This window comes from Anoplopoma fimbria, chromosome 14 (genome assembly GCF_027596085.1).
Source record: "Anoplopoma fimbria isolate UVic2021 breed Golden Eagle Sablefish chromosome 14, Afim_UVic_2022, whole genome shotgun sequence".
Lineage (NCBI taxonomy): Eukaryota > Metazoa > Chordata > Actinopteri > Perciformes > Anoplopomatidae > Anoplopoma > Anoplopoma fimbria.
In genome coordinates, this window is record NC_072462.1 from 15306417 (window position 1) to 15331784 (window position 25368).

Consider the following 25368-nt stretch of genomic DNA (forward strand, 5'->3'; position numbering starts at 1 on the left):
TTTTCCTTCGTTACTCTGCTTACTCCCAGTAGACCACATGACACTAATACACTAATACACTGTGCAATACAATAGTTAAAATAGTTTCTGTCTGTATATATAATATTTCAGTTACTGTGGATTCTCTACTGTTTTTCATTGTTTTTTATTGCTCATTTGCTTATTTATAATACTTATTTTGATCTTTTTTTTTAATTTACTATGTCTCTTGTTTGCACTATCCTCTTTGCTGCTGTAATCCTGTAAATTTCCCCTCTGCGGGACCAATAAAGGATTATCTTATCTTATCTTATCTTATCTTATCTTACTACTCTTATTATATGAATCATTTATGTCATATACATTGAATGCGTTGTATCTCTGTTGTGCTGTTCATTCCGTACACATTACATCTATTGCATTCTGTCCATCCTGGGAGAAGGATCCCTCCTCTGTCGCTCACCCAGAGTTTTTTCCTTTTTTCTCCCTGTTAAAGGAGTTTTTTTTAGGGGAGTTTTTCCTGTGCCGATGTGAGGATGTCGCATGTGTACACATTGTAAATCCCTCTGAGGCAAATTTGTAATTTGTGATTCTGGGCTATACAAAATAAACTGAATTGAATTGAATTGAATTATTTCAGCTATTTAGATAGAACATGATATTTCCAAGCAATAATGTTTTATTATGTACAAATTGGTGCAAAAGCAATTTCCATTCGTTTCCATTCCACGTCGGATTTAAGTAGGATTTTCTGTCCCCACACTCTTAATGGGTCACAGACCTCTCTTTTATAGACGGCGGCTTGATTTATGAACCACATTACAACAACAACAAAAATGACACGAACACTGTAATCCATTTATTGATGTAATTAAGTTTATTAAGCTTTTAGATATACGAGTGACTAAACAAACGTATACTGTTTCGTGACAGTGGATATGCATGTTTAGAATCAGTAATCACATTTTTACAGAATGGCTTTTATGTGATGACGTCGTTGTAATGTTTCGTTTTATTTGGTTTTACTATTTTATCTTATATTCGTTTACTATTTTACGTTTATCTATTTCACTTGATTTTATTTATTTTGTCCGTTTATTTGATTGTCACTTGTTATTTCATTTCTTAGTTTAGTTATATCCTAACGATTGTTTTTAATGTTTCATCTATTGCACTGTTTTGCTGCCTTGTCTGTCGAAGCACTTTGTAAACCTTGTTTTTAAAAGGTGCTATATAAATAAAAGTTATTATTATTATTATTATTATTATTATTATTATTATTATTATTATTATTATTATTATTATTATTATTATTATTATTATTATGTGTTTTGTTTACACCGCCAGATGTCAGCGTCGGGCCACGTCGCCTTCCACGCCACCGTGAGGTTCCACATATCTGAGTGCTGACGTCAGATGTCAACACCACGCTAGCGTCTCCTCGCTGGCCAATCAGCGCAGAGTTCCACGGACTCTTGTAAAGATGGCGACGGTGAGCAACAGAGGAGTGAAAGCTGGACGCGTTACCGTTATCAAACATCGCTGGTTCCGACAGCGTACGAATTGAGACAGCAGCTGGATCGAGAGTCGATCGACCGACGTGTCGGCAGCAGTGAGCTGTTCGGTTCTGCGTGCTGTCTTCGCGGGGCCCGGTTGCTTTTGTTTTTGTCGGTAAGACTGTCGTTGCCTCGGATAGCTCATTAGCTTCAACTTGGAGAGCGAAAGGCTAGCTGCGGGCTAGCCGTGTAGCTCCATCGGCTGCCGGGGAGCTCTCTGTGCGGCATCCATGGATTGATAGTCCGAGCAGCGTGAACACAGGACTGCATGTGTATATGTGAAGTTTTGATTCAGTACAGAAACAACACCCATGACTCGTGTGGATTAACAATAAAACAAAACACTTCGGGTGGGGGGGGAAATACAGACGATCTGGCATTGCGACACTGCTTGTTGCGCCGAGGCGGAGTGAGTTTTTGCCGTCATGTATTTTCTCACCGGCTGGCCCCGGAGGCTGCTTTCTCCGCTGAAGAGTGAAGAGGAGCCGTTCCACATCCAGCCCAGCTCCCAGAGGTTTTACTTCGCCGTGCTGTCGGAGACGCAGCTCAGCGTCTGGTTCAGTCGGGTAAGTGTAGTCAATCAGCTGTAAGTTAAAATCAGCTGTCCGGATAAAAACAAAGCGTGTGGATCCCCTTTCATTATAGCTTACTTAAGTATTACCCCGCTCCTTAACCTACAACCACCCTCATTTTATTGTTTGCACAGTTGGCACTTATTCTTGTGCCAATTCTATTTTTTTTTTAAAAATAGGATAGTAATGTAAACATGGAGAGTAGCATTGGTGTCATTAATGGTGCACACTACATGAAGGTGCCACTCATACTCCATTTTAAGTTGCATGAATGACAGGTGACATTGATGCGCATCATCAGAGTATTTATAGCCTAACCTTACGTCCGTATACGTGTGCCTTTTTGCAGAAGCATATTTGTATTGTCACAATTGTCACACGTGGGTCGTCCCTCTCCATTTACTCCCTCATTCATGACAAAGGCTTGTTGAGTTGTCATCCTCTCAGTAGTAGGAACTGAAGTTAAACCGAGGTAAAGTGTAAACTGTGAGTTTCTCAGGTACATTCAGTTATTTGGGGGGAACAATTTCTATATTTATAACCCTGCCTCAAAAGGATTATGCAAGTTCAAAGTTGAAGCTATTCTCACCAATAGTGTTGAAAACAAATGCATGTTGTGATATGTTTTTTCAGGCAGCAAGATATGTTAGGCTGCCAGAGTTCAATGATTATGACATTAATTGTGTCTGTCAGCACATTGTTTGATCATCATTTCATAATACAGAGGCTACATTGTATACTGCCTGGAAACAAAGTTGCTTTTCAAGGACGGAATGTGTACTGATGGGTTGTATTTTCTCTAAACGACCTCTATCTGAAGACCAATGTGGACTTGCTCTTTTTTACTATGACAGTCTCTTCAACAAGAACATATCTATATACAGGTAATCTTGAGCCAAGGCCTTTTGTGAGTGTGATTTATATCATGACTTCAGCAAAAAGGCTCTCTTTTAAGCACTCATGTCTAAAATAGCTGGCTGAATTGATTCTAGTATTTGTCCAAAGTTAGCTGATATAGAGCCAAGAGACCTGTGATGTCATGTGCAGGGAAATGTCATAAACCTGTCCTCTGTGCTTGCTTACCAGAATTGGTGTCTGACTTCGGAGGAAAAACGACAAAAATCAATAGCAATACTGTCAATCAGTGTTCTGTGACATGATTGCTTTACTGGCTATCTATTTGGAGAGAGAGAGAGAGAGAGAGAGAGACACAAACAATATTTCTATGAAAGGTCTGGTGTATTCTGGAAAGTCATAGGGGAGAAAACAATGATTTACAGTTCAATCCAGTTCATAAAATGATTTTGACTTTCTGTAGTCAGCACTAAGATATCTAGCCTGTCAACTGACACAGCGTTAAAGTGATGTGTGAGACAGTGGCAGCTACAACAGATGATTTCTTTTTTTCACCGTTGTCTATATTTATTCATTTGCTCATAAGATATTTTAACCTCACAACAAAGAATATTGTCTAACCACAAGGTTAACAGGGAATTCCTGTACCGTGACAAGTTATCAACTTTAAATGTTATGGAAATGCAGGATGGCTCATTAAATGTGTGGTGTTTTCCCATTCAGCACTGCTTCCAGTGCCAGCAGCAGCATCTCGTAGTAGCAAAGTTATATGAAATTCCAGCTATAAGCCTGTGCTTTGAACCCACATCCCACTCCTGCCCTCATTGGTTTGAATGCATCAGATTCTTCCATTCTGATAGGGACAGGGGCTGCTTAAATTGATCACATGGAGCCAAGCACATTGTTTGTAGTGGTTTGTGTTTCACGCAGCTTGTATATTATTGAGGTGGAGCAACAATGGATCAGGGTCACTGTTTATTTCCTGAGGCCCACACAGGATGTAACCATGTGTTCCTTCCCCCTTTTCTTAAGAACTTTGCCTGCTTGTGAGTATCAATGAGGCGTTCAGGAAAAGGGTCATGTAAGGAATGTCGATTAGAGACTGACGTGCAACTTTCAGATCTGTTTTATCCATTATGCCGTGTCATATCTAGCCCACCTCTACACACAAGGGTGTTGAGGAGGGTTTTGCTTACACGATTTCTCGAGTAATATATTCTCTTAATACATTTATTCAAGCACAAACACATAAGACATGCTTGACCTTAATATAATATTTAAATTGTGATATTAAATTCATATAGTGTGAGTAATTGGTTATTGTAATCCTGATATCAATATTGTTATTTGAAATCACTTTATTTTACCTTTTGTAGCTTAGTGAAAATGATTATAACATCATTTTTAACATGTGGAAATCTTTCTAAAAGTAAAGAAAATGATATTTATTTCTGTCTTACTTCGTATCATAGCTTGCCTTAGTGTATCAGTATAGATATTCTACTGCCTTTTTCCATTTCATTTCCATGCTCAGGTTATTTAGTGAATGGCAGTCATGTAAATCTGTAATTTCCCCTCTCAGGTTTCTCGCCCGTTTGTTCTCAACCATCATTTTGCCACCAGATCTATTCTCTATAATCCCATCTATCCTCGACCTCGGCCAGTGCTGCCTGAGCCCAACTACTTCAGTCGAGGTGCTATCACTTAATCCTTGTAGCACAGTAGCTTAGCCTTGTAGTCGTTCTGTTCTGTCACCCTGCCACAGCTGCGTGGGAGCTCAGGATGTCTAGGAATAGAGAATTGTTATGCAATAGTAGCAACATAGTTGGCTCTGGGTGCCGGTGAAAGTTAGCAGCATTGTGTGTGTGTGTGTCTGTATGCGCACGTGCGGTTGCACGAAGGTTGTGTGTGTAATAATATTTACGCTCCCCTAGGATTATGGGATTGTGGTCGAGCATGGGAAATGGAAATGCAGGAGAAATAAATGAGTTTGATCCACGGCTGCCCTACAAACCATTTAAATTATAGCAGTGGAAATAATATACTGGTTGTTTTATTTTGGATGTTGTCAAGCAATAACCGGTCCTTTTTAATTTTTTTCCCGTGTTGGTGCAGGTCTGCCTGTATTTTAATAAACATTCATTCATCAATAACCAAAGTTATTGTTGAATAATTTCACATTTACATTAATAAGCATAATTATTATATATAATAATATAATATATAATTATTTATTTTTCCCTTGTATGTTTAATCCAGATCAAGTTGAATGTACTTTTGTTGCAGTGACTGATCCAATAGCTGTCAGCAAGTATGGGTTTGAATTAGAAAGGAGTAAGTGTAGAAATGATACAAATGAACTTTTTGTAGAAAAAGACTGACACAATGGAGGGATTGTGAATGATATTAGAACAGGGCAATGGTCAAAGAAGGGTTAGACAAACTTTGACACAGTTAACTGTTTGTGCAGCCGCAGAGAAAGAGTTGAATGGTTTTGTAACATGTAATCATTGAATAAACACATCATCTAAATTAACTTTGTATCGGTAGACCCTTTTGTGTAAATATTTAACACTTTTCTTTATCTTTTATTATTCCAACCAATAAAGGAAATGGGTGATTTTATAAGATGATTTATGTAGGTACGATTAGGATAACAGTTTCTACAGAGTTTTTAGATGAAAACCTCAAATTAATGGTCAAAATCATAATTTTAACCTCCACCTCATCCTACAGACTACCTCAAGAGTGATCTTTTCTTTTAATTTACAGAACACCTAATTAGTTTGTTGTGATTGTCATCTGATATTATTGCAATTAAAAATGAGCAGAGAGATTTCTCTCTCTCTCTGTTTCAGAGTGGCCAAGCTTCACCATTGCAGGTATCATTGACATTATTACGATTTCATGCTATGAGAGCCACACTATCGGGCTGGAATACTTAAAACCTGCTCTCTCTTTACGGTGACTGGGTTCGAGGTCTAATGTTGCATAGCTTGAATTTCTTGAACATGAGATCTTTCCATGCTTTTGTTACCTGACCACAGCCATTCAGTGGGTGAACTGTCGTGGTTAAGCTGCAATGTCAAAGACAGTTACAGGTCTGTGACATGTCTTTCAGTACATTTGAAGTATGACTCGGTATTATTTCATCTTCCGTGATGAATACTAAGTCATGATCTGGGCTTTTAGAATTGCCTTAAATCAAACTATACAAGTTTATAACATGAATTAGCCGTCAATAATCTGCAGGGGATTCCCGCTGGTTGTTGAATAAAGCTAACGACTGAAGAATAACGCTTCGCCGGGTGTTGAGATTTCTTGTGTTCAGAAACTGACTTTGTTTCCAGTGCTCCTCTCAAACAGCTGTTTAAACATCTGCAGCTATTTCTTGGCTGAAGTTATGCATTTAGAAATGATAAATCACTCAATGTTTCTTATTTGACTGCAGATAAACATACCATGCTCATTGTTTGTGTTGTTATATTAGCGGATTTCAATCCACCGGTGGTGATGATTGTTTTGTGATCCAGACAAATGTTTTGCAAATTGATTCAGGAGTAGAAGCATATTAAGGGCCTAAGGCAAATTCCTGTACTGTTTTTTTTTTTTTGTGTTGCTCTGTCCAGAGTTTCTACTTAGTTACTTTGAGATTGCTCCAGCAGCCTCATTATTAGAACTATTACGAAGGATTACATTACTGATGTATTGATGTTTGTCCAATAACTATGGATTTTAGTTGTAATTCTGATTTAAGTTAAAATAACAGTTTAAATCAGATCCTAAAGGAAGCTGAAAAAGGCCCATCTTAATTTCCTCGAACACAAGCTAATGTAATCCAACATCTCAAAACCCAAAGATGGTCTGTTTACTGTCATGTTAAAACAAGTTGCATTTAATCACATTTCATAAACTAGATTAAATCATTCTTAAGAAATGTCGGGCAGTAACAGGATGTATTTTGTGGATGTTTTTGTTTTTGTCTATCATATGTGGCAGTCAGATGTCTGTGACCTTCAGTGAGTTTAAAGTGCTCATTTTCTTTACCATATCCCTTTTCCCCACCCACAGCCCAGTGTTTTGATAGTCAGCTATATCGAGTCTGCAAAAGCGGCTGCCCAGTTTGGTTTCTACCAGAAGGCAGAATGGAAACCAGACGACTCTATGATCGCTGTGGCGGTAAGTACATCTCTTAAACATAACCTTTCATATTTGCAGTTTGATTGACGCCCTTTGCTCCCATGTTTTATATCATGTCCTCTTGAAACAAAGCACTAAATAAAAACATGTATACTTCATGTAAAAAATGGTATGCTTGTGTCTGGAGTATTCAAAAAGAGTGTGACATTGTTGCATCGTTGTTCCCTTCATATGAAGTGCTGAAAAAACTATCCTCAAATGTCACAAATCAATAGAAATTCAACGTTTTATCATGAATAAGTCATGAGAAGTCAACAACACCACGATTACTAATCAGGGTTATCATCTGTAATTCTCTTTCTCTTTCAGTCTCCATCTGTCTTACCTTTTTGGTTTTTCTTTCTACTTTCTGTAACAGGGATTCCCCCTCTTATCACTTTGCTACCACTTTGGTTTATTGCATGTGGCGTTTCAGTCAGTAAAGTTTTAAAGAGCTTCAGTAATCAATCACTGAGGATTAGTGGATTTCATCGAAAACCACAGAAGCAGCTTTCTTGTTACTGCATTGCATCACAGTAATAAGAGCGTGACAAATGCTAGAAAGAGAAAAAAACGAAAGTGTGGCTGCATTTCTCAAAACAGCAGTCAGAGTTTGTCCTATTTTTTTGCTGTCATGCTGAGCTCCAGATACAAGGAAGGTATTCCTGTGGCCATGAGAGCGGACCTTAAACACGCTCCCTGAGCTCTCTACATCAAGTTACAACTTCACTTTCAATCACCCAGTCTTCCGATGCAGTGAGCAACGAAGTGGCGTTAGTGTGTGAAGTTAGAACTATTAGGTTTACAAAATAACTAAAGGTTATGGAGTAAATGTTGGCCGTATGATCTGACTACTCTTAATCCATAGGAACACTGGACATCTGTTTTAGGCTGCATCATTTCTTGGCACATGCTGTGTGTCTTGATTCTTTCTGTACATGTGGGCAATTGAGACACAAACCAGAAGTGTTTCATTCATATTGCTCCAGGTTTTTCCCCTCAATCATCATAATTTATGATTTCAGAAAGTGTTCAGATTTCTGTCTTTGGTAAGCTGTTGGGAATCCTGGATTTACTGCTGCTTTTGAAGTGCGTTAAAGAGGGAATGTATATGTGATTGTATGATACCTGAAGCTAGACATGCTTTGACTAACACAGTCATCGCTTCAGGTGAGCATCTTGCAGAAGGCCGCATGTGGCTCCAGGCTTAATGCTGCTGGAGTAGACCGGCAACTTACAAAACAATTTAAGGTCTTTTGGTGCTTTAGGGGAATATTGCAGTATTTGGAAGTGAACTTGTGACTGTTGAAGTTACTTTCAGTTTGGTGCAACAATAGCCATGCATTAGAAGAACTTGTAAGACTAAACCTAAACTTCCACAGAACTGTGACAGACGAGTTATTCAAGATTAACTGAATGTGGAGGAAGCTCAACATGCTGCCAAGAACAAGAAATGATGTAGGCGACTCGTTGCGTCCCACACAGAGCGAATAGGATTATATTAAAAGTAAAGGGTTCAACAGTGACATCCGGAAATTACCTAATGGCAGTAATCTAAAGTCTTGTCATACTTTGTCCTGTGCTGATCACTTTACTTTCTATCTGACGGTCACTGTTAGTCAATCAACCCAATCAAATGCCTGCACATATCCACTTAGATGATTCACTTCACTTTCAAACCTCTTTAAGTGTATAAATTGGTTATGATAAGGTGAGCATCAGTCACCTTTCCCCTTGAACCCTGACTTAATTTCTAACAGGTCAGGCTTGTGGGCAAGCTCTTTATTTGGAAACAGATTACAACAGCCTGAAAGGATTTAGCTACCTCAGCTCTTTTGGGAGATGGAGAGGGCCTCATTTTTTGTGTGTTTTGCGAATCAATACAAATTTACCCCAATGCTGAACCTGATGAGGGGAGAATGCACAGTCTGTGTCAGCCTTTTTTTTTTTTTTTTCAGTTTAAAGTAATTATCAAATACCTCCCCGAGAATCTTCCTTCCTGTCATTATAGCCCTGCCTTGTGTAAACCCTCGAGAAGAACCCACAACCCAAAGAATATGCAAATTGCCAGCCCACAAAAAGCTTTAAAGATGTAATTTTTTTAAATTCATGCTCATTTCCATGGAGATGAAATGTTCTCGCCTCCATGTTTCTTTACGTCAGCCCACACAAGCTTAGCGATGTTAGTTTACTCAGATCTTTCCTCCACTGTCAAGCTTCCATTCGCATCATCAAATCATTAGCAGTTCAACTCCCCGACCATACATATCACCTGTGAAAATCTATAATATGTAACTTTTATAAGTGTTGTTAATGATTATATTTACATATGCCTGCTGTAAAAAAAATAATAATCATTTTTAGCACCACAGCAAACCAACATTTCCACATTGTTTTGAAGCAAAAAGCACCGATATCCATCATATATTTTGAAGGCTGCTCTGGCCTTGTTGTTTCCACAATTGGCAACACAGGTTCCACCGAGGTCGAGAGCAAAGCTAGGTATAATTTGCTCATAATATGGCACAAAGAGTGGCCTTGTTCAGAGAGAGAGAGTCGGTACGTTATGACACCCTCAGGGAGCAGAGTGTCCCTGAGAACATCAGAGAACACCACGGCTGGCTTTATTTAGCTGCTGTTATTTATTTTCCGGATTGAATATAAATGGCTCTTATCAAGTGTAATCCTTGATAACGAGCCGTGTCCGGTTGAACTAATGTCTTAATGCATACTGCGAGCTCAGAGAAGGAACAGGCGGTTAATGCATTTGCTGTGTCAAAAAAATTGAAGCACACAAAGAAGCCTGAGCAGTGGTAGCAGAATCCGATTCTTTACTGTTGGATGTTCATGTAAATAAACACAAAGCTTACAAGGATAAGTGTGTGTGATAGAAGCGCTCACGCAGCTTCTGATTTCATGTCTTTGTTTGACTGAAAATAATGTTTTTTTCAAAATGATATTCATCTAGTAGAGAAAAATGCACCATACTCCACCTCTTGCAAAATTGGGACAATTAAACTTCAAGATGCATCAAGGGCTACCATTACTCATCATTGTTAGCTGAGCGTTCTGCAGCTAAGATAAGTGTTTGAAGGAAGTGTCTCGTTGAGTAATCTCACACAACGCAAGTGCCCGAGTCAGCAGATGACTCAATCGGCTTCCAAAGGCCATGTGATCAGGAACACACAGGACAACGGCCAAGACTCAGATCATATGCATCAAACCAAACTGCACACAGATTCTGATCATTTGTGCACACTGGATAGATGTGCTGCTTTGTGTTTGTGTGTGCTTGTTGTATTCACACCTACAAGTGTGTGGACTCTGTGAGCTGCCTGTGGTATTAAAATGTTTGTAGTTGTTGTAGCGGAACATTAGAAAGTTTATCTTTGAACCAAACAACAAATAAACACAGCTCATTTCGAGTGTACATTTGTTTAAAACCTGCACAATTAATAGAATTCAGGTAATAGTAATAAAAACATAACCAATGTTTTCATCACCAAATCTTATTACAATCATTCTCCAGTAACGCTGGGTATTGTATTACAGTCTTACACATATTTCCTGAACAAATGTTTATGTCTTGTGGTTTAGTAATTTCAGCATTAACGAGCCATAGCATTTGGTTTCCATTTATATTATTTCCATTTTTGGAAAGAGCTGGATCAGAGTTTCTAATATATGCACTTGGACATTCAGCATATGGCTGCTTTATGCAAACAAATAGATTCAAGTTATTATAAAGAAGGATGCAAGTTATATTTTCATTTTTTAAATGATGTGTTTGATCAAAAACCTTAGTCCAGCTAATCCTGCATCTTTTTGTTAACACTGCTGGGAAATACTGTCAAGGACAAGAGAGGCTGTTTAGAAGTCAGTGTGGCAGAGAACCATAAATGTTTCTCCCAAAACACCACCTTGTCCTTGAAGCCATTCTGTGGACCTTTGTGGACATTTCTGACAAGGGTACAACTATAAAAAAATATATATATTTCTGCGTCAAATGCTCTATAACATTCAATTTGACAACAAAGAGGAGTGTCTGTGTGTGTTGTTGTTGTAGCCCCTTTAACACCTGATACAGTATGCTCAGCAGAATGGCTTCAAGGACAAGGTGGTGTTTTGGGAGAAACATTTATGGTTCTCTGCCACACTGTTAAGACTGTTGGAAAAACAATTGAGATGTTTTCTAGTGGCTTAATGTAAATGCTTTAACTGCCACTTTATGTCAAAATTAAATAACATTGGTTTAAATAAGCGGCATACCTTAAACATGAACTTATTGCAAAATAATAGCACAATGACCTCTCTCCTTGTCCGTCTCTGCCCCCCTCTCATTCTCCGTCCCTCCTTTAATCCCTACCTCTACTGAAGCCAGTGTACACATGAATGAATGCTGTGAATGTGTCTGTGAAAGCATCAAGTCAGACTCCATCCCAGGCCCACCCGGCCAAACACAACAGGGAGCAGGTGGAGGAGTTAAAAATAACAGGGCACACTTGTTCACTCACTTCCTGGGCTCCTCAAACACAGAGTTTGATTCTGACTCATGAGTAATAAATGTTAATGTCAGGAGGAGTGGCTTTATACCTTGTACTACACGTTCAATTTATGTGGCAAACATATTTTGACTGGAGCAACTGCTGGATGTAATTTGCATCATAAATCCCTCTTAAATACAATGTTCCAGCCCAATGAGAGCTGCAGCTCTGATGGTAATGAAGCTTTCATATACTCTCATTATCCTTTTGTCCTTGACCATTAAGTCGACTTGAATCATTTCACTTAATCAAATCTGAAAAGCCCTTTGGGAGGATGTTTCTGTTTTTTGTGTGGTGTTCTTACTTTGCTTTCAGGTTTATTCTTTTTTTGACACTTGCTTGGCATTTACTTTCACACAGGAAACGTTTAAGTCACAAGTTTGCTAACTTTGAAGGAACAGATGTGAGGTTCAGTCTCCCAGCACTTCACACATGACTTTTACTCCATAAATAGAGGGCAAGCTAAGATGTTGCGTTTTTTAGCCCAAGCTAACATAAGGTTATGTTGATATGCACGTCTCACATTTTAAGATATGTGATGTCACGACTAGCTGCCTGTTTTTCCTTTCATCTCCAAGTCGCCAAACCTTTTCTCACCCTCATTAGCATTGGAGTTTAATTATAAGGTGAGCAGGCTTCGAGAAGTCAGGGACTGCAGAACCATAAAGACCAGCGTTGCCCGGGGCAGGCAGTAGTTCTCGCTAGAGCCCCAGCTGTTTCCCAGATGTTTGGCTGCCAACACACCCCGCAGACCTTGAGGCTAACGTAATCACCCTCATAAACCATGACCAGGACTATCTTTAGCCGAGTGGGTAGCTTGTGTTTAAGGAGTGCAAGAGTAACAGCTAAGGCAATTGACCGAGCGAGAGGGACAGTCTTTTTTTGTGGGGCAGGAGTCAAGAAAGGATCCTCAAAAACAAAGGAAATACTTTATAGCATTGAGCTCTTCATCTGTGTGTTTTGGGATCTGTCTGAGGCCAAAATGTTCCCTCTATATTTTTAGACTCTCACACAGCAGTAGTCAGGAAAAAGAGCACAATCCTCAAATTGCGCGGTCGACATTTTCTGCAGCATTTTAGGTTTTTGTAAACAAATGCAACCCACATATTCTGATCTTATCTCTATCACATACGCACACACATTCAAGATGTGGAGGCAATAACAGGATCATACATTAGCTCTGCAATAAACATCATTTTTCTGAGACTGCATCAGAGTGTTTCAACTCTTCTTTTGGAGGCTTTGCTTTGTGTTGTGGCTGTACTGGATTAGATTCTTCTTTTTATTGTGTCCCTCCTTGATGGCTGGTAAATTGGGTCTTGTTGGAAAGGGACAGTCATGTTTTTTTTTTTTCTTAATGTCTAATGTGTTTTTCAATGACAGCCACCTTTTTTTTTTCTTTTTTTTTATTTAAAAATGTGCTTATATTTTCAGGTAGCCACTGCAGATATCCACCAGCGTGTGTGTGCGCGCATGTGTGCGCGCATGTGTGTGCGCGTGTGTGTTAAGTGTGTGCGTGTGTGCGTGCGGCTCTGGAGCTTGTTTAAACATGCAGAAAAGAGGCCCCAGTACGCTGATACACTGTGTACAGTTTTCTGCTGACTTGCATGTCTTTCATTCTACTTGCGAGCCTGAACTAGAGACTTTCTTCTTCGTTTCTGTTTGCTTGCGTTTTTATAGCAGCATTAAGTCGATCCTTTGATGTCCTCTTCTTTCAAATGCATCAAGTAGTCCCAGTCGGTTTAAATAGCGTATAAGTGCCAACTGAATAAGAGGAAGTGTTACGTGACAAAAGCTAAAGCCCCGTCTTGAGCCCTGTAATTACAGTACCATCTATTATGTGCCTCTCGTGAGCTGATTGTTGAGTATGAATATGTGCCCACGAGACATCAAGTTATTAGGAGAATGATTCTGCTGCCACATCAGTGCCCTCTATGACCTGGCTGCGTATGGACACTGCGTATGCTGTGTCCATTTGCTTTTATAAAAACCTTGTGTAGAAACCTTGTCATATATATATATATATATATATATATATATATATATATGATTTTGTTTTCAGCGCCAATTGTTGCCAGTATGAGGATGAGAGAGTGTGTATATATTTTTGGTTGGGATTGTGTTTTGTAGAGTGGTTACTCTTATGGCCTTAAGGTCCTGTATCTGCAGTGGAAACTGAGCCGGCCCTGGCATCACTCATTTGTGGATCCTATTCTGCAGGCTCATGGAAGACTCTTGAGTAACAACGACTGGTTCAGGAACTGCAGCTTTTTGTTGCCGCTCCCATTTGTCAGAGGACGTAGAGAGAAAGCTATTTAAACGCCTTCCTCACTGGGTGCGTTCCTCCTTTTGTTTATTGAGCTTTAGATGACAAAGAACCGGCGTCCTGCCTCTTCCTGCGTCATTATCTCTGCATGTGTGAACGTACCTAGAGCACCAAGACTCCCGGAGACGTGAGGCGATTATCATTGTGGCCCCCTCTTTATCTCCCATCCCTTTCATCCTTGTTTTTACAGGTATCTGACAAGATGAGTTGAAGTGCACGTGATCGTAGTCCCATGAAAAGTATGAATGGCTGTGTGAATGCTTTCTTGTGTCTTGTGTGATCAAACTACAGATGAAAGGGATGAGATGTTGAGAGTGGGAGACTCTGCTGAGGTTTGTCTTAGGTTGCTAAATAGTTTTCCCGCCCCTCCCCCTCCCAACTTTGATACTTCACTGAGATCCGTTAATGTTAATTGGCATGCTTTTGAAGTACAGTTGCTGGCAAGTCACACTCGTGCTTCCTTAATGAGCTGCCCCCCCCCTCTAGGAAAAAAGGGACTTCTGTGAGTTTAGATATCACAGTGACAGTACTTCAGAGTTATGATGCAAACTGCAGAATACCGTATTTCATCTGGCCTATTCACTGTTACTTTTACTGCCTAATTTATATTGCAATACACAAAGGCAAGCCTTCCCCAATGCTAGCAATGGTTGTCAATTAAATACTCTCGGAGTGTAACTATATGTAGATTTACTCTAGAACTGTGCAGTGTTATATTTAGAGGTACCTGTACTTAACTTCAGTATACCCATTTTATGTTACTAGATACTGATTTAAGGGGTACAGATTAAGATTTTACATTAAAACACGCAATACAACTTCACACATTAAGATTACTCCAGTTGTTCCCAATCATTTGGCACGTAACTCATTACAAAAAACAGTGTGTGGGTATCAGTGTTTATTTGTCTATGAGAGATCTGTGTGTCTATTAAGATGCAAGGAAAACAATTCTAAACATTTTCTGTTGATAAATTAGCAAATTGACATGATGGAGGGATGCCCTTTACAAGTGCTCAGTGCTTTGTGATTTATGCAAATATTGTCTTTCAAATATGGGGATTTTTTACACACGTACGCAGTCAGTGTCACTTTCATTGTGTTTAGCAGAGTTAACAATAACATGAGTCTCTTTGTTTTTCAAAACCAAAAATAATTACACAATACCTGATATGCGGAACCTGTTTGTAGATTCAAAGTGTTTCTTTTCACATTGAGATGCAGTATTTGAAGTATTAAAAAAACTATTTAAACTGCTTTATGTTGACAGTTTGCACTTTTCTTTCTTTGTCTTAAGAAACAGAAGCACACATTTCTTTGTCTTAAGAAACAGAAGCATATATATATATATATATATATATATATATATATATATATATATATATATATATATATATATATATATATATATATATATATATATCTCTGATGTAGATTTGATGCATGCTGGAGTGTTGTTGTTTAGCAGTTTTTGCCTTTTGTAGCTCATCTGCAGCTTTGTGGAGCTCCAAAGCGTTTGATGGGTTTAGCAGGCCTCTGTTTGGCTCTGTCATCTCTCTGGCTGTGGCTTCTCTTTTTTAGTCAAGCTTCATGTTGTTGCTGGCTTCACTCCCTCTCCCCCTCTCTCCCTCTCTCCCTCTCTTCCTCATTTGGGTTGCTATTAACAACATTGTCACCACACTGGAAAAGTCAAGGGTTACTTCAGTGTGCTTCCATAAACTAAGAGTAAAACATCACCATACAGAGAAGCACATCTGGATAAAAGTCCGTAAATAGCAGAATAGTGGTTTGCGCATTGGTTCTGGTTCTGGTTCTTGGTGGCTCTGCAGGATTACCAAAGTCTTCTTTATATGCAGTCATTCACATCACTGCTGACAGTGGAGTTAAGATCAGGTTTCGTGTCATGTTTCAGTCTACAGGTTCAATTTCAGCCGTATCCCAGACGTGTGTGTGTGTGTGTGTGTGTGTGTGTGTGTGTGTGTGTGTGTGTGTGTGTGTGTGTGTGTGTGTGTGTGTGTGTGTGTGTGTGTGTGTGTGTGTGTGTGTGTGTGTGTGTGTGTGTGTGTGTGTGTGTGTGTGTGTGTGTGTGTGTGTGTGTGTGTGTGTGTGTGTGTGTGGTGGTAAAAAAAGCACTGTACGCACATACAAGTACCGGTAACTACTATTTTAACATAACAGATATTTTGAACTCCTACACAGAATGGAGCGTGCATTTCTGTTTTTGAAATGCGGACAAATTTGTTTCTGAGCATCATTATCAGTAACAGCTGAGCCTCTTCAGCATGGAGCAGTGCAGGAAAATGTCAACCAACATTTCTGTGGGATACAAATATTTTCTAAACCACAAGAGTACCTGTGTTGCAAATATTATCCTTTTTAGGAGAAATAGAAACACATGAAATACCCTAAAATACGAGTCAAGACTCCTCACTGATGATCTTTAGAAAGTAATCATAGTGTTACTTAGTGGTTTGTCAAAGGTTTCAGATTGACTCTACGTCCCTCTAGTCTACATCAAACATTGAAGGTGTGGATTTTGTTTCAATGAGATAAACAGAATTATTAGAAAGTCCTATTTTAAAAAAGGGTACAGGGTGTAATTGATCTTTTCCATCTCCTCCTACGGATTTTGATGATGATACTTTTGTTTACTGATTACTCATTTTTTTCCGTTTGGTCCTCCCTATTATTTCTCTCTTGTGCCACCCTCAAAAGGAATTGAGTGACTTTTGATGACATGCAAATAATATTTAAAACTTTACTTGTAAATTCCCGTTCTCATCCCTATCCATTTTTACGGTTTATCCTCACTTACTCTCTCTCTGAAACATGTTGTTGTTATTATTTGTGTGTTCTCAGTGTTCGATACTCCCCATCTCTCTGTCTGATAATCAAATTGTGCTTGATTAACTATATTGATGTTTTCTTTTTTTACAATTCTCTGTTTTCAGTCTGCCAAAGGCTACATCCTCTTGTTTGATGTGCTGGGTGGAGGGGATGGCAAATCCCTCTATGAGCCTGTCTATCCGAGGTGAGTACAGCACAAATTCAAACACTCTTACACATTGATACACACATATTTAGGTAAAGTGAGCAGAGAGGGCCAAGCTGTAGCTTGCTGTGACGCTACACCATCAACAAATCATTTCTGCCATAAAGAGAGTGCCATTTAACCATTATTATTATTATTATTATTATTATCAGTTTTGAATGAAACGCAGATCTGCTTGGGGTTAAATGTGAAAACATAATATTGCATGTTTACAAAACTCAGCAACATTATTTCTTTGCACTTTGACTTAGTCAGTTGAAACAGTAGATATCTGTATTCTTTCCCTGTTTATCTTGCTTGTTTTATAACTGCAAATGACGAATTATAATGACATTGCTGGTTATGAACAATCACCAAAATGTTTTATATACATGCGTCAGCTGCTTTATTTCCTTTTGGGACTGTTTGCTTGCTGCAGTACGTCTCATTAGCAATCAGCCGGCAGCTGTCTATCAGTGCAGCTGGTTAACAATGCCAGTAGGAATACAAGAGGGCTTAAGCACTAAATCCTGTTATGTAATGTTGTGTTTGCTCTTAACTAAATATGTAATTAATAATTTGCTTGGGTTATATGATTGATAAAAGCAGGTAGGGAAATATAACTGCCCACTGCTGCAGCTATAGATGTGTTTTTAAGTGACCATTACACTACCTGGCCAGAAGTATATATGGATTAATATGCTGCTGCAACACTCTCCTCTGGCTCGGCTTTTCAAACAGCCCTTAAAAAAAAAGTACCAAAAAAGTACATTTGTATAAGGTGTTTACATGCCTTTCTCTCATCCTTCACTAAATCATTCTGTTGCTGTGCTGTGTGTTAAGTGTCCATGTGATGTGTGTACGTGGTGTTTCTTTGCTGGTGTGTCTAGTGTGTGTGTGTCTAGTGTGTGTGTGTGTGTGTGTGTTTGTGTTTGTGAGAGGATGTGTGTCTTTCACATTCCTTAACAGCATACCAGCAGAGGTCAGGCAAGTCGGGGCCTATTCAGTGGGCCTTTTCAGCTCCGATTTGCATTTTGGGTTCTCAACAGTTTTCCTCGTACATCAGTAAAATTAATCTGTGTATTATTGTATTTGTGTGTTTGCACAGAGGCAGTCCTCGTGTGAGGGTTACCCCGGGTTACAAGGAGGAGCAATGTGCCCCCGCTTTGTCTTTAGAGATGAAGAAGCCTGTGGATCTGGAGGCCCCTATCACCAGGTAGGATCAAGTCTTATCGTCCAGTTATCTTTTCTCTCTCTCTCTCTCTTTGTGTTTCTCCCTGTTGTGTCGGCACATCGTCCTCTCCCTCATATAGACGCCAGCTCACATTCACAAAGACCTTCACACACAGGAACCACCAAAATATATGCTGCTCACTGTGTATCCTAATGCAATCACTATCTGTAAACTAAGAAAGAGCACTGTTAATCATGTTGGTTTTTTCAACCCTCCCCTTTTAACCCCGATGTACATGTTTGTGTACAATAAATATATTCACTTTACAATTATTTTTAGGTCTTGTGAATTTCACACGGACAAGATAAAGAGCACTGTTAAAAGCTTTGAAAACTACGCAAGATAAAGGTTTCCAGTCAGTTTCTTTTTTCATGGATTCACACATTTTGTACATTGTAAAGCTTATAGAATACACTGACATTATGATTGAAACAACAGGTACATTTTTACATTTTTGCATATTTTAAGAATGTCCTCCATAGTTGAAGCTGTTAAAAGTGAGCCACTCCTTTTACATCTGCGAAGGGCATATGGCCCAGAGTGAGACCTTTAAAAATGATCTTTTTCCTCTCATGGAAAGTCAGGATTGGCAGTGAGAGATGGCTGAGGCGCGGCTAGAAGCTTAACCACTCTGTAAGTTGAAAACACAAAGGCCTGCAGAGAGAAATACATGAACCTGCAGAGATGGAGGGCCGTTGAGATAGAAGAGTGAGAAAAGGGTTTGATTCCCGGGCTATATGGGGCAAGTTTGGATATTCTCCCTGTGGTTTTCTGGCTCCCACAGTCCAAAGACATGCAGCTTAGGTTGATTGATGACTCTAAATTGCTCATGAATGGTTTCCTGTCTGTATCTGTTAACCCTGCGATATTCTGGTGGACCTGTCCAGGGTGAACCGTGCCTTTGCTCAATGTCAGCTGGGATCAGCCCCCCGCAACCCTGAACAGGATAAGCGGTTAAATACAATGGATGAATGATGAAATGATGGCAGAAGGAACAATTTTGATATCAGTGATTGCTGGATGGAATAAATGTTTCCTGGAGAGTAACTGGTTCAAATCAGCCTCATGCGTTTTCTGGACAGTATTTATTCACATGATAGACGAGGCATTTGGGGATTTCAATTTAGTGAGATTGATTGCATGTTAGCAACATACAATTATAATTGGAGGAATTCATTCCTTTCCTGTCTCTGAGAAGGCTTGTCACCAAGATTGGCAAGCTGATTTCTACATTTTTAGATCAGCATCACCTGTGTGAAGACGGATCAATTTTCAAGCCTTTACCTGTTTTAACACACTGGGATCAGGTCTGCCAGCTGTATTAAAAAAAAAGAAAAAAAGAAAAGGAAGCCAAAACATCCCATTGGTCCCTGAAAATCTCACAGCAGTGTAAGTTTATGTGAGTTAATCATTTCATTTTAATGTAAACGTATTATAAACATACAATGCACTGAGGATAATTACCTTGTTCATTGTTACCAGAGAAGCTTAATGGGGTTTAAATGAGGTTCTCAAAAACCTAGTCCCCAAATAATTATATTATTGAAGAGACGAAATAACCAAAGTCAAGGAACAACAGAGTCAGTCAGACAAGAGCCATTTTACCTTTCTCCTGGTTTTCTCCTTTGTCGTTGTTCAGTCTTTGCTATTTTCAGTTCTTTTTTTGGTTTAGTTTTACTTCTAGTTTTTTACCTTCCTTATTATCCGCCCCGCATCCTCCAACTTGACGTCTTTGTTTGCTGACTGACAAGAACTTTTCTGCTCGACTTTCTTTCTGTCTGTATTCTTGTTTATTTTCTGTTTATACTGTCTGCATCTTTCATTTCCTCGTGTTCATCCATCACATCTCTAATGTGAGCACTTGACAGAGATTACAGAGTAGTCATCTGAATGAGAGCAGTTCCTTGGCAGTTCAAAGGCACAGCTCGATTGTGCAGGAGATGAGTGGGCGTCTCCTGCTGTGAAACTACAGTAAAAAAATGTTGCCTCCTCCACAGTTTAAGTCCACTGTGCTCAACACCCTCAACTTCCTTTCATTTCTCTATTTCCGATGGCCGCTTTTCTCCTTTTAGTTGTCCCATTGTGCCATCTTCAGTCTTAGACCTGTCATACTTTTTGGAAGACAATGAAGCGCTTTCACACACACACACACACACACACACACACACACACACACACACACACACACACACACACACACACACACACACACACACACACACTCTCAAACACGCAGTTGTTTGTTCCCTTGTGTATGAGAAGACAGTGACAGTTGGCATAGACAGCTATGTGGCGTCATCACAGCTGGCCAGTAAAAGTTTCAGGCCCCACTCTGATGGCACAGCTGGATGATGACTGGTCCACTGTTTTCTAACACTGCTTTTTATCTCGTTCCCACTCTTCCTACCTACTGTCCCTGTTTTTTTTACTGCCTCCTCTACAGTTTACTTCCTGTCTGTTGGACCTCAATGCTCATTTCTGTGTTGGTTCTTCTTTCTCCCACCAGTCTGCAGTCCCTTCAGGAGGACTTGTTGGTCTGTACTGCAGATGGCTATCTCCATGTGCTGCACTGGGACGGGCTGGGCAGCAACGGACGCAAGGCCATCTGCCTCACCACAATCCCCTTCTCGCTAGACCTGCATTCTGCTCGAGGTTAGAAAAGACCCGTGCACACAGCAGAACATGGGGGAAGAGAGCAGATTTGATTTTAGTTTCCAATCACTTTCTAATGCTGGGAAATAAATTATAATTACAATGTTGACTTCTTTCAAATAACATCACTTTTAAAAACGCATACTTGTTTTGTCTACAGCAGTCTTCTTTCTTGTTGTTTGCTTCACTTAATTTCCACATTGAGTCTTTTTGTTCCATAGAGTACTTCAACTTCTATATGTATGTGTGTGTTTGTAGGCGGTCCCTCTCTAGTACTGGAAGGAGTGCATATCCATTGTATGGAGTATTGTGTAACCCTAGACGGCTTTGCTGTGGTGCTGAATGATGGACGCCTGGGCTTTATCACACCACTGAGCAACACCATCACCGCAGATGTAAGAAAACTGACACACACTGCTAATGTTAAAACACACACAAGTGTGCTAAATGGCAAACGGAAGATCAAAACTCAGATAATCAAAAACTTATAATAGTTTATTGCGTTGAGAGGCTGATGAAAGTCACAGATTCTTCTTTACAAGACTTGCAGACAACCATTAGTTCTACAGCTTATGTCATCAATATATATCAGCATATGGCATCATCTGACCCCATGACAGGGGAACCACCACCGACCTATTTGAACCAGGAACATCTCTAAAATGTTTCAGTTTTGTGAAGATAGGTAATGCCATCTTTTAAGCCATATTCTGTGGTATTTACGTCCAAAAAAATCTATTTGGGTACCAGGTAAGGAACAAATATAAAGGCTAAAACTTTAAGTAGTAAATAAATAGAGGCAAAGTGAACAATCTGTTCTCTTTGAGTGTTAAACAAGTTTGAAGATAGTAAAAAAAAAAAAAAAAAGTTCACTTTAATGACATGAGCAACCAGAAACCACAGTGTTCCCAAATAAGAGAGACACAGACGTAATTATCCAAACCAATGATGCAAAATGTTCAGGTCAACGAGTTTTTAGATTTTATGAACATGGCAGTGCAGTATTTTTAATTAGTATCATGATCATATGATTTAATACAGGTCTCTCTGCCATTACTTTATCTTGGCAGGTTTTAAACATTAATGACTATATCAGTAAGATATCTATCCAAGCATCGAAAAGGACAAGAGGAGCTCCAAATTAATATTTTGGCTAGAAATGAGAATGATGTTCTTGATATTGGAAAGTAGGTGTTGTTGACTCCATCAAGATGTAAATGTGTCCAGATATAGATATTGTATAAAAATCGTGACCAAGCTTATAATGTGTGTTTATTCTGAGCCGTAGAGTTTCATTTTATCTTATCAACACATTTTAAGTTACATTTAAGTGATGTGTTTAAAGGAAACGGTAGTTAAAACAAGCTTTGCTGACCTTCAACTGACATCATTACACAGATTCCCTTATTTGTAATTCATAAATGTTTTGTTGTGTGTGTGACCAGCCGCTGCAGGGCGTCTGGGCAGGAGATGTGAATGATGGCACCTGTGTGGCCGTCAACAACAAGTACAGACTGATGGCCTTTGGATGTGCCAGGTACGTGTCTGTAACTGTCTCTCCGTCCAAATCTTTACAATACAGTGTTGGGAAGAAAACCTGGGTGCAGTGTGTGTGTGTTTGTCTGCATCCGTGTGTTACAGAGATAGATTGTTGTCCATGTGGGGTGTGTCCAGTGTGAGAATCTGTCAGTTTGTGTTTGCCGAGGCCTTCCTAGTGTGTGCTTGTCAGAAACCCCCAATGGATGTTGCAATCTGCCAGGTTGGCTGGACTTTTTCTTCCTCATGGCGCCCCCCCTCTCCTTCATCATTTTCTGTGTTTTCTGCCTCTCTGAAACAACCTGGGCAAACAGACAGGGCTCCAGTTTTTAATATAAGTATTGCCAGACATTTGCAAATGATAAGAAAAAGTAGAGCCTAAAGTCAGTCCTGCTGTAAAAGGAGAAGAAAAAAATGAATCTGAGTCTTTTGAATCCGTTTGATTCTCTTATTTAGATCACTTTGTTTTTTTACCCCTTAATGAGTAAGAGGTTGACTTAAGGTCAGTAGGCAGCATTTTCATTTAAGCCTCTGTAATTATTCATTTGTTATCACACACAACACAAAAATGACCTTGTTTGTGTTGTTGATACAGAGTTATGTACACGTGTTTATTCATATATATGGTTCTGTTTGTCGATACTATACAGCTTATATTCCCCTAGGCAACACATTCTGACTGTTCAACTGTGTTTCTTTTCTTTACAGCGGCTCAGTGCTGGTGTACATGATAGACACCACGACAGGATCCATGCAGCTCTCCCACAAACTGGAGCTAACCCCAAAACACTACCCAGGTATCACAACATATGCTGCCTATCACTCTCTTACCCTGTTTTTGTCTCTCTCTCTCCCTTCTATTCTTCTGTCTCTCTGTGTCACAGCCCTGCACAAATTCCTCCTTGAGAAAACTTGCATTCCTTCAGCTCTCTCTCTCTCTCTCTCTCTCTCTCTCTCTCTCTCTCTCTCTCTCTCTCGGGTTCACATGCCTGTGTTTCCCCTTTGGTCACATCTGTTTCAGTCAGTCCTGTATCGGGATCTAAAGCCATAGCTCCCCCTAGTGGGGGAACTGCTGTGAAGGCCCATCACCATTCTAACAGGGAATGAGTTTTTAAGAGATGTACATGTCTTGAAAAGTATTAAAAAACACTGAATTGAGTTTCATAAAAAAAGGGCCTGAAAAGGTATTAAAAAGTTTTAGATATTATTCATTTAATTTAGTAGAAACTTAAACTTTCCAAGGTGCTAGTTTTTTCCAAATTTTCCATCCATCCATTTTCTGCTGCTTACCCGGGTCAAGGTTGAATTGATTTGAATAATAACATAATTACGTTTTGGTTTTTTTATACTGTTGGGAGAACTGCAAATGTAATAATAATTAATCCCAGGTCAAATGGTCCCGACTGGTTTGCCATTGTACTTTTGTACTTTGGATAGAATTATTGTGTAGCAGGTATAAAAAAAAAGAACATCTATGTGTTATTAAAAAGGTCTTCATAATCTTTAATGTCCCCGCAGAAACTTTAGTTTCTCTGCTCTCTGCAAAATACAAATCTAAGCCCTAATATTTGTTCACTTGGAATCATCTCAAACACAGACAATAAAGAGGTTTTTTTTTGTTTCACACACCATTGTCTCCAGAACTTGAAAAATAATGATAATCTCAGTTACATATATTCTTTTATTTTTCAGTCCAAAAAAAGAAATCCTGTGTGAATTATGTTTTGTTAGAAAGACACGTTCCTCAGCTACTCCCTAGTTTTCAGTAGATGATAATATCACTCTGTCATTCAGACAAGTCAGTAATTATAGTAATTGTTTCATAATTTTCAGAGGTTGTCTTGCACAATATAATGTGATTCAGTGTCAAATATGAGAAAACTTCCATCGCACCATTTGCAAAAGCATTCACTTAAATAATTAAACTACACCTTAAGCTTTCTGAACCTTTATAACTTCCCTGTATTATTTGGCTCTGTTCAGACATCTACAACAAGACAGGCCCAGTCAAGATGATCCGCTGGTCACCTGACTACAGCGTTGCCATGGTTACATGGGAGTGTGGCGGCCTATCGCTGTGGAGTGTCTTTGGAGCTCACCTCATCTGTACTCTGGGAGAGGACTTTGCGTAGGTGGACACACATGCACACAAATGCACTATTACACAATTTACACTTCATTCAGTTCACCTTCATATCAACATTTGTCTTCTTTTTATATATCTTTGCAATATTTTTTTCCTCCCCTCAGGTATCGTTCTGATGGTACCAAGAAGGAACCTATTAAAATCAGCTCTATGGTAAGTGGATTTATTTGATTCTGTCCCACCGTCTACATTTACCATAAAAAGGCATTTGAATATAAAAAAATCAGTTGTCAATGTTAAAAGCATTATAAAATTCAGTACTATTTAAATCCTGTAATTTACAAGCAAATTGCTATTCATTGAATTGGAACAGAGGAAGCACACTTAATTCTATTCCAATTAATTTCACGCTTTGATTTGAATATTCTCTACTCATTGATATTTTACCTGTTAACATGAAAAATGTATTTTTATTACCACTATGTGCATAATGACTCACTTCCACATCGCCATTTCCAGAGCTGGGGAGCAGAGGGCTACCACCTCTGGGTGATCCCTGACAAACAGGAGAGGAGAAGGCAGGAGGAGCAGCAGCAGCAGCAGCAGCAGGAGAAGGAGGAGCAGGAGGAAATGGCCCCACCTCCTCACCCCTCCATGCAGGCTGGCATACTTCAGTTCCACTTCATCAAGAGTGCCCTGACAGTTAACCCCTGCACGGTGAGAGGAGACTTATAATCAGGGTTTGTGAATACACACAAACACAAACGCACACACACGTTAAACATTCCTTCTCTGTTTGTTCCTATGTCGACTGCACA

At 39.3% G+C, this 25368-nt stretch overlaps 1 protein-coding gene across 1 annotated transcript in view; it reads left to right on the plus strand.

Annotated features, from left to right (window-relative positions):
• Nucleotides 1-1424: 1424 nt before the first annotated feature.
• Nucleotides 1425-25368, plus strand: part of ric1 (RIC1 homolog, RAB6A GEF complex partner 1) — a 34580-nt gene continuing 10636 nt past the window's right edge. The window contains exons 1-11 of the mRNA XM_054611880.1: nt 1425-2101; nt 7034-7141; nt 16963-17042; nt 18151-18258; nt 20783-20928; nt 21187-21323; nt 22374-22465; nt 23173-23261; nt 24448-24592; nt 24715-24763; nt 25070-25267. Of these exons, the coding sequence (XP_054467855.1) occupies nt 1961-2101; nt 7034-7141; nt 16963-17042; nt 18151-18258; nt 20783-20928; nt 21187-21323; nt 22374-22465; nt 23173-23261; nt 24448-24592; nt 24715-24763; nt 25070-25267 (1293 nt within the window). The 5' untranslated portion in view covers nt 1425-1960. The remainder of the gene's footprint in view (nt 2102-7033; nt 7142-16962; nt 17043-18150; nt 18259-20782; nt 20929-21186; nt 21324-22373; nt 22466-23172; nt 23262-24447; nt 24593-24714; nt 24764-25069; nt 25268-25368) is intronic.